Source organism: Oryzias latipes, chromosome 1 (genome assembly GCF_053564925.1).
Source record: "Oryzias latipes strain Hd-rR chromosome 1, Olatipes_Hd-rR_3.1".
In the NCBI taxonomy this organism is placed as follows: Eukaryota; Metazoa; Chordata; class Actinopteri; order Beloniformes; family Adrianichthyidae; genus Oryzias; species Oryzias latipes.
In genome coordinates this window covers 19,953,329-19,969,982 of record NC_136237.1, presented here as the reverse complement: position 1 = coordinate 19,969,982, position 16,654 = coordinate 19,953,329, and the positions used below count along the sequence as shown (strand labels likewise).

Here is a 16,654-nt window from a genome sequence, read left to right as displayed (position 1 = left end):
TTCATTTAGGAGACATTTAGAGACATTTCAAACAAACTGTCTTAGCACAAATCCAAACTTTTCTTCTTCTAGTTTAATAACATTTTCCCCACTTGAAAAAAGAAAACATGGTCAGTTTGGATTAATATTTTTTAATGTTCATTTTTGTATTTGGCACTCATAGGCAGATAAAAATGGTGCATGCATCACATTTGTACTATCATTCTCTTATTCTCCCTGGTTACCTTCATTTCCTCTCGACCTACGACCTTTTGCATAGTATACCTCCCATCGACATTCATTTCACCGACTTAACTTATCCTAAATGAAAATGTTTGCTGAGCAAAAAATAAAAAATAAAAATTAAGCAAAAGCAAACAAGATAGACAAGATGACTGCAATCAGGTCAAGAGGAGGAGAAAGGCAAAAAAATGAAGGTAAATAGGGCTCAAGAAAAAACTAAATAATTTTAGTAAAATATTACAATGTACATAAACAATAAAAATATTTCTTAGCTCTTAATCCCGTTCCTATTTACACACATACACTGAAACACAAGTTATACATAAGTAAGTGTACATCAACCTTTAAAGATTTTTATAGTCATTTTTGGGCACAGCCATACAGCCTTTGCTGAGATTTGTTTGAACCAAAACATTTAGCTGTGCAGATTTCAATATTACTGAAGAGAGGAAACACAGAGTGGAAAACTAAAGCTGAGTTTGGCTTTTTTTTTTTTTTTTAAACAGGCTTGGAATACGAATGAAGGACACCTCACAAAGTTAGTTTCCTCATCAGAAGCAACTCTTACTACAGAACCTGGACTGTATGGCATGCATAGAGGAGCTCCATCACGACGACTGTATAGGCCTACACAGCACTAACCCACTGTTCACACAGTGCCAGAAAGAGTAGGCAAAAAGAAACGTACCGTTAAATTGACGTATAACCGTTGAACAGGCAGTTCTACGTTTTTTCCTTTGTCTTTTTTTTTTTTTTTTGCATCACCTTGGAAGACGAGACGTGCTTTAAAAAGAAGTCCAGTTTTGACTTGAGGACACGAGGTTGTAATTCAGGGAATTTATTTCTCAAAAGTACTCCTTCCCTGCAGAATCTCACATTGTACCATGGCACAAGTGAGAGCACGCACATGACATATTGATTATGGAATATTCCTGATGTGACTGTTTTAGGACAAAAAGAATTGTTGTTGGTTAATAAAATGTTTTTCAGAGATCCTTGGATCTCTTTTCCGTTATCGTCAACAATCCCAATCCTGCTGCTTCCTGAAAACCAGCACTATGAAGTGGGTGAGTCCAGCAGTAATGTTGTCATTTGTATTAATTGAAGTTTGTTTGAGGGTTATGGTGATATGTTTAAGTGAGATACAGTGGCTGTGGAGGTTATAATGAGTTCCTAAGTCTTGGGTGGAACCAGCTGGACTCATTTTGGTTGGGCTAAGGATTGATATGTCTGGGCTACCTATAGAAATCAAATTTTGTCCTCAAACTTGTATGACAAATTCTGGATTGGTGTAGGAGAAGCCCTGGAATTCGTTCTGGTCCAGGTTCATGATGAAGAGCTTGTCAGTCGGCGTCAGCTCCACTGGCATCTTCGTGAACTCCTTATCGAAGTTCCCAACATCTTGGCGAGACTTCTGCCACAAAGACACGTGAAGAGAACGCAGAGTTAGAAACAGACTGAGCAAAGGGGAAGGTAGAAAATGCAGCGATATGAAGGTCGCTTGAAAAGCACATGTAAGAAAGGTGGGGGAAAAAAAGGAAAGCAAAGTTTGTAGCACACTACAAAACAGAATACCCTGCAGCTAAGACAGACACTGTCATTCAAAACAAATGGGGTTTCTTGAAGGTGCTGACAAATGACAGGACACGAGAAAGGTCTTTCATGCATTCCACACCAAATTAGTTTTTATCCAACAAACAGCTGTTAGTTTCTAAAAAAGCAGAAGCTTTCGCCTTTCATTTCTGATGATAATGTTCAGCAGAATTTCAGTAAACAATGTCGTCAACAATCCAAAACACAGTTTTGGTAATATACAAGCTAACATGAAAGCTGTACAAACAACTAAGAAGTGACAAAAAAAATGACGTTTAATTGAGCTCTGTGCCAGTTTTACATAGGCAAACACTCATTTGTTGTGGGTTTTCACTGTACATAACTTTCAACTCTATAATTGTTGATCCGTGGGGTTAGAAGCTCTTTCGTAAGTCAAATAGTCAATGTGGGGTTAGCGCGTGGTTACTAACATATCCCCATGAGCTCAACAGCATTTCTAATAATGACTTACGCTCCTAAATGTTAAATAGAAAACGAGGAAACATTTATAACTCAACTGCTTTGATTTGAACAGACTACATATATTTATTAGTAAAAAACAAAAGAAGGGAGAACACTCCTAAGAAGTAAAACATTTTACTGGGAGAAAGCTAAAGGTTCCAAAACACACTAAGCAGACATCTTAAGTGAGTAATCTAATACTCTTAATCGCGTATTTATCAATATGTGGAAGAAACTTTTTATACTTTTTTTTTTTGAGAAAAATTAAAAAACAGATTTTTCTCTACTTTCTCTGCTGTAATCCTCAAAGATTGTTCGACTTAGACCTGCCACTGAAATGAACTAAAGTTATAAGAAAAGGTAAAGAAAAGTGTCTAAACCTCAAATAAAATTCCCTTCTCCTGCCTCTTTTAAACTAATGTTAAAGAAAAGCAGGAATAAATGCTTTCAAAAATACCTGTGACTATTCCACTAATCTAAAAAAAGTTAGATTAGGTGACATCCAAAATATTGGTTAGATGGAGTTTTACACGGGTTAATATGATTTCGGCCTATAAGTTTAGTTGGTCTTTTGTTCTTATCTTTGTTAACCGTCTCAGCAGTTTTGTACAATCAGACACTAAACCCCGATACTCTGCTGTTTCTTCATCCTCCAGAACTTTATACACTGAATATTTATAGACATCATGTCAACTAAATAAATGTATTATTGTTAGAAGAAAAAAGACGACTGGTTGAAGTTAAAACAGAACATGAAATGTGTGTTGTTGGTTATTTATCTTTGGTTGTATCGAGAGATGTTATTAGATATGTGTAACTATAAAGCCATATCAGGTTAAAATTAAGTAACATTTTTGAATAAACCAATTAACATCAAGTTTGTTTTTCAGCAACAATCCAGTGTTAGTTTAAACAAATACATATTTTTGGTAATATTTGCTTCAAATATGGAATCAAGCCCCTTAATTAAACTTTGTTTTTCATACAGGTTGAAGATTTTACTTTTAGGCAACAATATAGTGAAACTTTAACTTCAAGTAAATGAGGAATAAAAGAAAAGATCAATGCTTGTTCTATTTAAATGTTACCAGCCTAAACTTTTTTTTAAGATAAACTTAAAAATGAGTGAAATAAAGTTGGTTTGTATTCCATTGTTAATATAGAGTGGCGTACCCCAACACCTCCACAAAGGACAGAGAAGGTGCAGGCTGACAAGAAACACACACACCTCTGAAAAAAAGCCAAGAAAACACTTAAAGACCCTTCAAACCACGTCAACAGAACAAATGCAGAAAGATCCAAGACAAACTTCCAAAGCCAGAGAAAGAGGAAATGTTCCGGTACAGAGCAGACAAAAGATCGATAAGAAGCCAAACAACAACTAGAGAGGATTTCACACAGGGAAGCAAAGCAGAGAGTCTGCAGCAACACACGTCACACGCACACACAAAGCATTTCGTTTCCTACCTCCAGTTTCTGTCTCATCACAGGCCTTCAGCTGAAATAAGAGGTGCTGGAAGGATTTTTCCTACAAACCTCAGTGTTGTTGTGCATGACGGAGATTCTCAATTATTCAATTTTTTTTATTTACGGAAAAAAGAAAAACAGTTATTCATCTAGAATGTGCCGGTATCCATATCCAAATCAAACATATTTTTGCAGCAAAACTCTGAAAGACCCACTCAAAGAAAAGTTGGGTTTTTGGAATTTATAGCACGTTCTTGTAGGATTTCACTGATGATGGAGGACATATATAAAGAAGATTACGCTTAAAATAGCATTCCTGCGTTCAAATCGTTGTGAATCAGAAGCAGACGAAAAAATGTCTTTTGAAAAAGAGCTTATTTGGGTGGGCCACAAGTTCCCTCCTCCAAGCTTCTCAGCAACAGGAAGGGGGGGCGGGGTTGCTCCGCGTCAACTCAGAGGCGTGTTTCTAATGAACTACTGCTGCTCTGCAGAAATAATGTAATAGAACATGACACAGAGTGGGTTTTTTTAATTTTTGCTAGAAACGGCACAATCATACTAAAAAGAGCACTGGGAACGGGTTTAAACGATGATCAGAACTGGACTTTAAAGTCCTATGAAAGTTGTAGGAAGACAGACAACAATAGTAGTGTGGCAAGCACCAGCAAGTATAATTATCAATTTCCAGTCATACAGGACAAATACACAATCCACAGAAGCCTCTTTCCACTCAGGAGCAACTCATCCAAAATGTATACTGTACCTAATACCATTACTGAGAAAGTGCTAACTTCTTTCACCTGGAAGAATCGCTGTCCTTTGAACATTAAGTCCAATTTCAGCCTCCTCACTCAGGGATACAAGCTCACAGAACATTAGTCACATTGTCACTTTCTTGCATTGTTACACAGTTACAAAAGTAGAACAAAAGTCAGACAAGTCACCTGAAACATGAACGTTACTTTCAAACAGTACTGCTGAACAGGCTATAATGCATATCATGATAGTCACATGTATTTAAAAAAAATGGCACAAATACTCCCCTACAGTGTTGAGTAGAGAGCAATTCTTTTCTACAACCTCAGCATTGTGAACCTTTGTTTGGCACTTCAGGAGAGCTTTGTGAGCCAATGACCTGCCAGCTTTTACAAGACTCGTGTGTGTGAACCAGCTTCCCAGCAAAGAAATATTTACATCAGTAAAAATCCAGTGGAATGTGGAAAAGGTTTTCTGGGTTGGATCAAAAGAAATGTAATGAACATTATAAAAGAAAAAAAAAAGGAATAAGAGGATGAAGACATGTAACTCCTGTGGACTTCATGTGTAAAGATTATATACTAGAAAAATGCAGAAAACCTCACCACAACAATGAAAAGAAAATGTCTTCGTATAGACAAACCAAGGTCAACACTGGGAAACGGATCTGTAGTAAAACAATTACAGCCAGAAGTTGGTCCATTTTCACTTTCACCGCGTGAACTAGCAACGTGGGATCATAGTACACTCAACAACATCAGCAATGGGTCATCATATGCAGTTACAGGCAGATCAGTACAGAGACGGGTAGGTTCAGGTACGGTTTTGGACATCCACCTGCTGATGTGAGCAGCCAGGGAGTGTTTGAAAGCAAGCAACATTTCTGCCGAGGGTGGAAATCCAGCCATTACAGCTGGTGCAAAAAGCAACAGTCACTTGTCTAACTACAGAAAACCCAGAACAATGTCACTGCTGGAGAACAGAGGAATCCCTTACTTGCACCTTGACACAGAAATATGTTGTTGTTTTGGCTGTTTGCTGTCACTTGTGCACATGTCCATTAGTTTTAATAATGGGACAAATTTGACAAATGTGCTTTTTGCTATCTTTCCAAAAGTCAAGAGTCGTATCTCAGTTGGTTACAAATTTTAAGCCTGTAGAGTGTAAAGTTAATAGAAGTTCGCAAGGCTTCAATCCACAAAGGCATGACACCTTTCTGCTTTGTCTGGATCCATCAGGTGACCTAACTTCATTGTGTACTTTTTTTTAAGTGGGCCCCAAAAAGGAAAAGAAAAACCAACCCAGGAAAGCAACTCTGAATAAACTGTGACATAACTTACTATCTCAGAAATGCAAAGAGGCTAGTGAGGCTCTGGTTTGGCACCGCAATTATCCACCGAAACGTTAAATTCCTCAAAAGTGAACATGTTTTTCTCATGTTAGCAAATGTAGCTGCATTTTAAAGCTAAACCCCCCAATTGTGATGCGAAAAACTGAAAGTGACAGTAAAGACATTTTCTGAAGAACTGATTGCATTATAGAAAGATTTATACATTTAAAAATGTTTTTTTTTTGTCTTTACAGACTGCTCCCTGCTAATCTTTATGCTTTATGACCAGTCATATAGTAGCATCCTAATGCCTTCTTCAGCTTGCATTTGCCATCAATAGTCATTGAGCTTTAAAGATTTTGCTTCCCAATAAAATGTTTCTTTAGTTCATTTATGAGAGTATTTCTTTTGTTGTCACTCAAAATACACTATAAGCGGTAGCTAGCTAACTAGGCTTCCCACTAAGTAGCTTGTTAGCATTATCACCCACTTGCTTGCATATAAAACTAGCGAGCTAGCAAAAGGAGATCTTAACAGGATACTTCAATTGCATAAGTTGTTTAATTGTTAACTTTTCCCTTTGCTAAACTTTCATGAACACCTTTGAATCCCTTGTGTATTGTATATGTTAACTAACATATCATAATTAAAAGTTAGTATGTTAGTTAGCATGTTTAGAGTAACAGGATTCATGCTTTTTATAAACCCGGACACTTCAGAGGTATTTCTATTTTATTTGTTTTTAAATCTCATGTCGCAGGCTTTTGGAAAGACAGTAAATAAGCACATATTCTAAAATGTTCCTTTGTGTAAGACCCTCTTTGATGCAGCCTGGATACATGATATGATAACTTTTTCTTTTCTCTGCTTGTAATGTAAAGCGTGGGAGATTTCTGATGCAGCCCAGGGATTTGAGGCACAGTCAGTGAGTTGTGTTAGAGTACTCGGGGTTAACAAATGAGAAGCCTTGGAATTCGTCCTGGTCCAGGTTGGCTATTAGCTCCTGATCTGGGGGGGTCAGCGTTGGGAGGTGGCGTGTGAAAAAGCGATCAAAGTTCTCTGCGTCACGCCCACACTGCCGTGGAGAGGAAAGGAGAGACATGGTGGGGGTGAAGTGAGTGTGATGAAGGATGAAGAGAACAAAAAAACAACAACAACAACAAAGAGAGATACAACTAAAATGGGGCATTGACCAATCAAATCGCATACAGCCAGAACTGTGGATTTCCATTGGTGTAAATGGAAACAGGGACATTCTAACTTCTTCATTGGTGATTGCACTCACAAGCCGCAGCTCTGCACTTGTCAGTGTAGTGACCAATGGTGGAGAATGACTGGGTTCTAGGGATGAGGGATCTAAGTATTTTTCAAACTTACCAGAAATGTTTGATTGTCTTTTGAGCAATCTTAGGTGTCATGACTGCATGACATTAAAAAATAAAGACACGCTGTGTTTGCTTTATACTCACAGCTTTGGGCTTGAAAGGCGGCTGAACCATTTTGTTCTCTAGTTTTTCCCAGTCTATATAACGGAAAAAGGCATGGTCTTTGATGTCCCGCTCCCCTTCTGGACCACAGCCGAGGCGTTTTCCAGGGTGTTTGGTCATGAGCTAGAAGCCGAGGCACAAATGCAAACCTTTAGAAGAGTACACGCTTTTTAAAAAAAATTCAAAATACATACATATATTGTACAGTGTTTCCCCACTTAATCACATTAATCACCTAAACAATCGCGGGGAGGGGGCTTGTCTGCAGCTGTGAACGATGTGTGTTGTGGGATGGAAAGTTTTTCTGGAAAGACAGTCAGTGGCGATTTCGTAGGGGACACGTGAGGGCCCTCCCAAAAAATCCTTTTATCCCCCTAGACTAAGACCACCCATTTCCGCGTAAGATTAATTAAATTTGCGTTTGGGCGCCCCTACTATCCTGTCATCTTGCTGCTACGAAGACCGTATGTTGCGCTGTCTGTGTAGTGAAACGCTGGAGGGGGGGGGGGGGGGGGGGGGAGGGGGGCAAATGGCTCTTTGAAAGGTTCAGGTTGCAGACCCCTGGTCTAGCACATCCACACGCATTCCAGGTTTGTATTGTAACATTATCATGTATGAAGTAAAATGTTTTGTTAAAAAAACAGTGTTGTTGCATAATGAGGAAATAAAACACTTTATGTTATTAATTTGTTATTTATTTATTTTTCGTCCTCAAAAAGTATCGATAAGAGTATCGTTAAAATACCGGATCGATAAGCGGTATCAATAAGAGTAGTAGTTCTGTTAAAACCTTAACGATGCCCATCCCTAGAAATGACATCAGCTCAGAAGCGGGCAGAAAATATCCTGATTCCCTAAGGAAAATAATCGCGGAGAATAATTATCACCCGGAATGAATAATGATTGAGGAAACCGGGTTCTTCTAGAAGAAGATGACCTCCCGCCGAAACTGATGAAGGAGGAAGCACAGACTCCTGGTTTTGAGGCACATAGTGACGCTCCTAATGTATGTTATAAAGTACGCTACAGTACATTCTATGGCTCTGAATTTAAAAAAAAACTCTTAATGTCGAACAATATTCTTTAATAAATGTTTTACAAAGCACCTGAAATGGTTCAGAAGGTTTTTTGAGGAGTAAGGATTGGTGACCGACAATCATTGGGTTCTGGGGCGGGGGGGATGGGGTTTCTCCGTATTCACACATCCTAAATATTTGCGAGTGTCTCTGGTGCTTAACCACCGCGAATATGATGGGAATACTGTATTTTTTTACAATTCAGAAGCCAAGTGAGAAGTTTTATTGTGTGCGTTTGTTGTGTTACAGCTGTACACACCCCCTTGCAGATGGCAACAGCTTCTTTGGACATGGACTTGGGATAGGAGACATGATGCTCCATGATCGACTGGAAGAGCTCATCTTCATCCTCCCCATCAAAAGGAGGCTGCAACGGAACAGACACGTCTCATCGCTTTCCATTCTTTACCGCATTGATTACATTTAAGTCTGAATAAGTATACAAACCTGTCCAGCAAGCATTTCATAAAGAAGTACTCCAAAGGCCCACCAGTCTACAGACTTTCCATAAGGTTGATAGGCGATAATCTACATTTAAGAGATACAAGTTTTATGGACCCTTAAAAGATGAATACACTTAAAAAAAACATCACTTGGCTGCTTGTTAACTCTGAACTCACCTCTGGGGCAATGTAGTCTGGTGTCCCACAAAAGGTCTTGGTGGTAACTCCATCCAGCATGTTCTCTTTGCACATGCCAAAGTCTGCAATCTTTATATGACCCTCAGAGTCCAGCATCACATTATCAAGCTTTAGGTCTCTGCGAAAACACAAAATCCAAGTCTAAGTTGTTGGAAAAACGATAGAGAAAAGGAAACTTAAAACTGCACTCACCTGTACACAATGCCTCTGGAGTGCAGGAAGAAGAGGCCGATCGAAATCTCTGCAGCATAGAACCTGAAAGACACAAAAAGGTTTCCTAAAACCCGGATGGATCGTGTAACAAGTTAAGAGTGAACGGTATGTCTAGTGCGGGGGTCGCAGGTTTTGGGCCGCAGGTGGCTCTTTAGCGCTGCCCTAGTGGCTCCCTGGAGCATTTTCAAAAATATTTGAAAATGTAAAAAGATGGGGGAGAAATATATTTTTGCTTTAATATGGTTTCTGTAGGAGGAAAAACAAGACACAAACATTCTTAACGTTTTCCAAAGCTGTAAGAATGTGTAGAATAAATATTAAATTTCAACATTTCTGTCAAAGTAGATTTGTGTCATAGCCTGCAACACACGTTTCTACCAGAAGGGCGGGATGCCAGGCAGGTGGCCGTTTTAAAAAAACGGCAGCTGTGTGGTGGGCCGTGGATCCCAAGGGGGAAAAAAGAAAAATAACTGAGGAGAACAGAGGATTCAACGTTTCTTGGACCGAATCATTTGCATTCATTGCCAATGCGGAAGGATTTCCTGAATGTTTGCTTTGTAGCGAGAAGTTGTCAAATAACAAAAAGAGTAATGTGGAAAGACATTTCCAGGGAAGGCATGCTACATTTGCAGCCCAGTATCCAGTTGGGAAAGAGAGAAAAAGTCCGATTGCATTACTCCTGGAGAAATTAGAGGAGCACAAAAATATATTTAAGAAGTGGATTGCGTCTCCAAACTCCACTACTGCTGCAAGTTTTGTTGCAACCCGGGAGATAATTAAGCATGGAAAACCGTTTACAGATGTCGACTACTTGAAGGATTCTTTCATCAACATATCAGAACAACTATTTAAAGACTTCAAAAACAAAACTGAGATAGTACAGAAAATCAAAGACATGCCTCTCTCCGCTAAAAAAGTGAAGGAAAGGGCCATTAAAACGGCAGGCAACATCACCGATCAGCAATTCAAGGACATTCATTCAGAGCCAGCATACTCAATTGCCTGAGACGAGTCGTGTGATGTGGTCGATATTGACCAGACTGCGCTGTTATGCAGGTATGTGAACTCTGAAAGGCCGCAAAAGGAATGATCCAATTAATACCCCTGAAAGGCCAAACACGGGGGGAGGATATATGTGAGGCTATGCTGAAGTGTTTAAATGATAATGGAATAAATACCAACGTCCTGATTTCAGTGGCTACAGATGGGGCACCCAGCATGAGAGGATCAAAAAGGGGGTTTGTGACTTTGCTACAGAAAGCGTTGGATCGAAATCTGCTTGCATTTCACTGCATCTTGCATCAAGAGGCACTGTGTGCACAAACATTCCCATCGGAGTGTGTGGCGTTGATGAACCTTGCCATCGAGATAATGAACAAGATAATTGCAAAAGCATTGAACCATCGTCAGTGCCGTGCATTGCTTGATGAAGTTGAGAACGAATATTCCGATCTCCTGCTACACAACAAAGTCTGATGGCTGTCGCTTCGTCGTCTGTTTAGAACACGCGAAAACATTCCTGGAAAGCAAAAACCTGAACGACCCGCAACTGGAAGATACTAAGTGTCACGAAAAACTGCTCTTTTTGGTGGATATGACTGTGACAAGCCACCTAAACGAGCTGAGTGAAAGTCTGCAGGGGCGGGGAAACACTGCAAATGCTTGAAGCTGTTCTGTCATTGGAGCGCAAGCTGACAGTCTTTGCCAAGGATGTACAGCGAGGCACGCTCACCCACTTCCCCTCCCTGAGAGAATTCAAAGAAGCCCATCACGATCACACACTCAACTGTGATTATTTACAAGGTGCGATTGTTGAAATGCAAACTGCATTTGGAAGCAGATTTTGAAAGTTGCGAAAGGAAAGAAATGACACTCTTTTCCTGTCACACCCTTGGAGATTGATCCGTCCTCTTTGAGCACAATTCCAGGAGTAAATCAAGCTGACCTTGAAATGGAAATGGCTGATATAGCCGACAAAGATTTTTGGGTGTCCAAATTCAAACAGCCGAGCTTGAAGATGTCACTCGCCAGAAAGCCCAGCTTGGCCAAAGCCACAAGTGGAGTGAAACTGAAAGCCTCCCAACACCCGAGAAACTTGTTTATGACACGTGGAATGCTCTTCCTGACAGCTATAGGAACATGAAGACACATGCATTTGGGGTATTATCCATCCAACATACCATGAACTACATCAAATCAAAGTATCGCACCCGCCTCACAGATGACAGCTTGCAGTCCTGCGTCAAGATTAAAGTTACATCTTACGTGCCCGATGTTGAGAAGCTGACCACTGATGTCCGAAAACAGAAGTCACATTAAACGGGTAAGAACACAATCCTGTCATGGGCATATATTCAGTAACAAAGTAGCTGCTCTTATATAGTGATGTCTGATTTTTGTCAGTATATATTTGGAATGAGACTTATGGATATTATTGTGTTTTGTTGCTCAGGTCTGAGGACAGCTGCGGTGGTTGTGTGTGGAAATAGAAGAGGAGGCTCCTGTGTTTTACCCTTGCACTGACTTGCTTGGCATTTGCACAGAAATCAAACTGTTTTAATTTGATTTTTTATACTTTACCTTATCAAAAGGCTGCTATTTTTCTTTTATAAACGCAGGCTTCGTTTTATTGCAATCTGTTTAATTCCCAGAGAGGGGCACGTTATGCACGTTCCATTTTGTTGTTGTTTTTATGTATTTGTAGCAACTTAGTCATTTTGATAGAAGGCTAATATAGATACACATCACATGTGTTGCCTTCATTATAAGGCTTACATAACGCTTTTAATATTTTGCGGCTCCAGACATATTTGTTTTTTGTTTTTTTGGTCCAATATGGTTCTTTCAACATTTTGGGTTGCCGACCCCTGGTCTAGTGTTTCCAGCATTTGGATAGAATCACAAAAATGTCAATGTTTTATGCATTTTAGCGTGATAAGTCTGGGATCAAATGTATAATATTTCTTTAAAATTGTAATTGCTGTGTATTTGATTCTTTTTTTCCCCCCTCAGTTTCACTTCTTTGCTTTTCATTCGAACATGCTGAGGATAAACTTTTAGTTCTTCTCTTAGAAAGAATAAAGATTATTCCATCTTATTTTTGAAGATTCGAATAAACTCGATCCTCTCAAAACGCAGAAAAATAGGACAGTTTTCCAAAGAAGAACTGAAGTGGTGAAATGCTAAATAATCCACTAAAAACAAATGACTACTAAACTTATATATTCATTCTTTGTGATGACTTGTCCTAGACAACATTAGAGTTGATGATTAAACAAGCCTGTAATTTTTAAACTACCTCAGTCTGAAAATGTTTCACTTAGTTAAAACAGGAAAAACCTTAAGGTTAAATAAGCTCTCAAATAAAATAAAATCATTGAAAATAATCTGTTTTACTTATTTAAATCCTTTTGTTTTTTTTAATAAAAACTATCAGAAATTTCAAGCAGCCTTGTTTGGCTTCCATTTGAAAGTGTGCTTGTGTGTTTATGTGAGTGATTACTCACACAGCATGAGGCTCTTTAAACTTGCCGACCTGTTGGATTTGGTACATGAGGTCTCCTCCATTTACATACTCCATGACAAAATATAACCGATCCTGAAGGCAAGAATGGAAAAATTAACCAAAGAAGGCAGTTTAAAAATATTCAAATGAGTTTTAGATCCCACAACATGTAGTTTTTACAATTAAAGCCCCACTCTGATCATCTTTTAATCTATTGTAAAAGCGTTCCAAGTTGTCTTTTAGTTATAAATATGCAGTTTTTAGCCAAAATAAAAAAGTCTAGTGATGTTTTCTAGGACGTAGTTACTGCAGAGGTTCATTACAAATTCACCTGAGCTGTGGGCGGGACCATTGCTGTGGAGCAACCCCACCCCCCCTTTTGCCTACTTGTTGTTGAGAGCTCGGATCAGGGAGGTTGTGGCCCACCCAGCGTATTTTCTTTTTCAAATGGCTTTTGTTTTGTCTGCTCTTGATTCACGATGATTTGAATAAAGAAATACTCAGAAATGCAATTTTAAGTTTATATATATGTCTGTGTCGATAATGAGAAAAATGTCACAAGAACCATTTTCATCAGAGTGGGTCTTTAAGAACTTTACTTTTTCAGCTGTAAATTATGATTTAATACATCCCATAAAACTCAACATTTTTAGACAATAAGCCAAAAAACAGTCCCGCGTCCAGAATCAGTGTGATCCGTGAAGTTTCTTCATGTTCCTTACTGTGGTTTGAAAACAGGAATGCAGCTGGGTGAGGAAAGGTGGTTTCCCCGACAGAGCGAGGACCCTCTTCTCCACCATGGTGCACTCCACGTCATCATCTTGAATCACCACATCCTTCTTCAGGACTTTGATGGCGTACAACTCATCTGTTCCTTTCCTCTCAGCCAACATCACCTAACGAGACAAAAAAAAAAAAAAACAGCTTCAGAATAACGGGTTTCTTTTTTCTAACCACATCACAATCTCCCAGCAAGCCTCACCTTGCCAAAGCTGCCTTTGCCCAGAACCATGATAAAGGTGAAGTCTGAGAGCTTGACACGGTCCTGATTCCCATTGCTGTCATACTTGTGTACAGAGGAGGAAGAGGAGTCTGTGGGTTTTCCTGGACCCACTTTTGCCCTCTGGAGTCAGAAATTATTTAAGGAAATGAATGAAAAAAGAAAGTTTTCAGAACAAACACACATAAATGTTTCGGTATACAAACAAGTATTTCAAAAATCTCCATTAATCTCACCTCAAATTTTTGCCGAAGCTCTTCGTTACCATCTTCTCCATCCGGCTGGACGGGAACATTAAAGTATTCTCCTTCTTCTTGAGACAACAGCTTGAACCTAAAAGCCATAAGAATTCAAATTTATTTTAAGAATTTACAAAAAAATGTCCCTCTTTCTCCCACATCTGCTCACCATCCATCAATCCCTTGTTTTTGTAGCTCGGAGATGCCAAAGGACAGAGAACCCATGAAGTCATTCCGGCTGGTCAGATCCCAGTCCCACACCTCTACTGACAGACGGCGGTCTTTGTCATTTTCACAGAGTTTACTATGAAAGAATTGAACAAAGGGTTGATCAAAGTCACATTGGAAGCAATAAACAAGTAAAATCAAGTGGAAGCATTTGAACCAGTTGTTCAGAAAGTGGTAGGTTTTTAGGGAGGAGAGATGTGATCGGAATCTTTTGAATAACAATGAGCTTAAACAAGAAAAAGAAAGAAAAAAACCAGCACTCACATGAGTTCTAGTTCACTTCATGCTCATTAGACTGCAAATGGGGCTGACTGAGTTTTATTTAACAAGGCTAGACAGTAAGAACTGTCCTAAAACTGGTCTAAAATAAAGCAAAAAATGGGAGATGTCTCACAATGTGAATGTCTCGTTCCAGGTGGGGTTGAGACAACATTTAATGGTCTTTGTCTTCTGCTTGCTTTCACTCTTGGGATCAGGAATCAGCTTGAGCTTGACGTAGGGATCTGACAGACCATTTGGGTCCATGGGCACCAGGTTTCTGCCCTCTTTGACTGTGAATAGGTGAAGAAATGGCAAAAGAAAGAAATATATTGATCATTTAGTAAAGGGGGCTTCTTTCCAAAAAGCAAAGCAAACGGCGGTGACCCCTTAAAAGTTAGTGCAACACACCTATACCCACACCTGTATCTAAAGCTTTTAAGGCCCGTTCTGCTCTTCCCTAAACAACTTTACATCTGAGAACACTTAACAGCAGTTTAGTTTCTGTTCCATAATCAATTGGATGCAGTGTTGGAGAGAGAGCAGGCACATGGACGCATGTCCCAGTGGAAAAGTGGGTCAATCGTTGGCTCATTGAACGACTAATGGACTTTCCAGTTTTACTGCTCAGCTGATAGGGCACTTTGTTTAGTGTGTGTGTGTGTGTGTGTCAGAATGAAAAAAAAAGTGAGAATGAAGAGAGTAATGGACAGGGCGTACTCACTAGTGACGGTGAGCGTGCCCTGAGTGATCTGGGCTGTTATTTGGAGGCGACCTCTTCTTTCAGTGTGATCCGTCCCGCAGAGGCTTGGGACGTTGGCAACACATCGCTTGTGGATGTTCATCATACAATCTGAGTAGAAAAGGACAATATGCAAGTCAGCTTTGTGAAAAGAACCATCAAATCACTCAGAATACATAAAATACCGTAAAAAGTCAGAGAAAAGTTTTCTTTCTTTGAAGTTTTACTCTAGCAAAGGAGGTTTAAATGTTTGAACTGGGGTTTCTTCAGTGGCTAGAACTCATTGTGCTCTCCTGTCATCTCAGACTGATCTTTAAAATGTACAGACAAAACATTTTTCTGCACAATAAACACTGGAAAATGTATGAGGAAACTATTATCATGAACAATCTAAAGATATATGTACTGGGTTTAAAAACTTGTACTTTGCATTAGACACAATCATGTGTTATTTAAAAGGAGCTGTAAAGGCTTACAGATTTTTTTGTAATTCATGTTTTAGCTTTTCTTTTTTTTTAAATCAACCAACCGAAGAAATTTCATATTATCTTTTCTCCCTCCGTCAGATAGGGGAATTCACACAGAAAGGATTTACAATATAACAAAAAAAACTATGTTTTGGAAGCAGAGTGTGTCCACTAGATGGCAGACTGGCATAAGATCCAGAGCTACCACTGGGTGGTGACTCCACTCTAGTGTTGACTCAAATCTGTCCAATTCTGACAGAAACAGCCACCACTTCCTGATATCTCAAGTTGATATAAAGAGAATAAAATGCTATGGAAAAACGATGTTTTGTTTTAGCTTAGGACAAAGCTGTTGGTTGGTTTCAGGAAGGAAGAGTGAACCATTGCACTCTTCCTTCCACATGTTGTCCCAAACTGTTACAATTACAAAATAGTATGTGTGGGGGAAGGATAGCCCCCATATGCTCTGCAAATTTACAAAATAAAAACACCTTATTAATGCATTTATTATCAAAAGCATCACCAAAAAAAACAAGTGTATTTTATTTATAATTTTACTCATTTATCATCTCATTAACTCACATTTTTGCTATATATCACGGTCAAATTAACATGTATTCGTTCCTTCTCCGACTGAGACATTACTTATTTTAGTTTTGGATCCTAAACTTAAAAATAAATGGAGATAAAAAAGGTTTTTTTGCATGATTCTGCAGAACAGTAGATACCCAGTTAGTTCTGTAAAATGTGCAGCTCTAGTTTATTAACAAAGAGGCTTATTCAAAGTCCGTTTGCTGCAAACAGCCATAAAGAGGAAACGTGTACCCACCAAAAATGCTGAGAGACAAACTTCCCCTTTGAGTCACTAATAAGAGCCTCTAAGCCGATGGAATGTAAAAAAACAGTATCAGCAAGGTCAATCATTTTTCCGCAAGAAAAACTTTTCTTCTGGTTTACATTTGATTTAT

At 39.0% G+C, this 16,654-nt stretch overlaps 1 protein-coding gene across 2 annotated transcripts in view; it reads right to left on the bottom strand.

The window, feature by feature from the left end:
* Positions 1 to 115: 115 nt before the first annotated feature.
* The window catches only part of LOC101161464 (protein kinase C beta type), a 34,491-nt gene continuing 17,952 nt past the window's right edge, over positions 116 to 16,654 (bottom strand). The window contains exons 5-17 of one of the 2 annotated variants that reach the window (XM_023958257.2): positions 15,202 to 15,330; positions 14,614 to 14,770; positions 14,161 to 14,295; positions 13,989 to 14,085; positions 13,735 to 13,875; positions 13,475 to 13,648; positions 12,754 to 12,845; positions 9,227 to 9,289; positions 9,014 to 9,152; positions 8,841 to 8,921; positions 8,653 to 8,760; positions 7,300 to 7,440; positions 116 to 1,636 (exon numbers count right to left, since the gene is read on the bottom strand). In XM_023958257.2, coding sequence (XP_023814025.1) covers positions 1,484 to 1,636; positions 7,300 to 7,440; positions 8,653 to 8,760; positions 8,841 to 8,921; positions 9,014 to 9,152; positions 9,227 to 9,289; positions 12,754 to 12,845; positions 13,475 to 13,648; positions 13,735 to 13,875; positions 13,989 to 14,085; positions 14,161 to 14,295; positions 14,614 to 14,770; positions 15,202 to 15,330 — 1,610 coding nt within the window. In that variant the 3' untranslated portion in view covers positions 116 to 1,483. Of the gene's footprint in view, positions 1,637 to 4,391; positions 6,906 to 7,299; positions 7,441 to 8,652; positions 8,761 to 8,840; positions 8,922 to 9,013; positions 9,153 to 9,226; positions 9,290 to 12,753; positions 12,846 to 13,474; positions 13,649 to 13,734; positions 13,876 to 13,988; positions 14,086 to 14,160; positions 14,296 to 14,613; positions 14,771 to 15,201; positions 15,331 to 16,654 lie in introns of those variants that run through there. The other variant, XM_023958253.2, reaches the window with a different exon arrangement.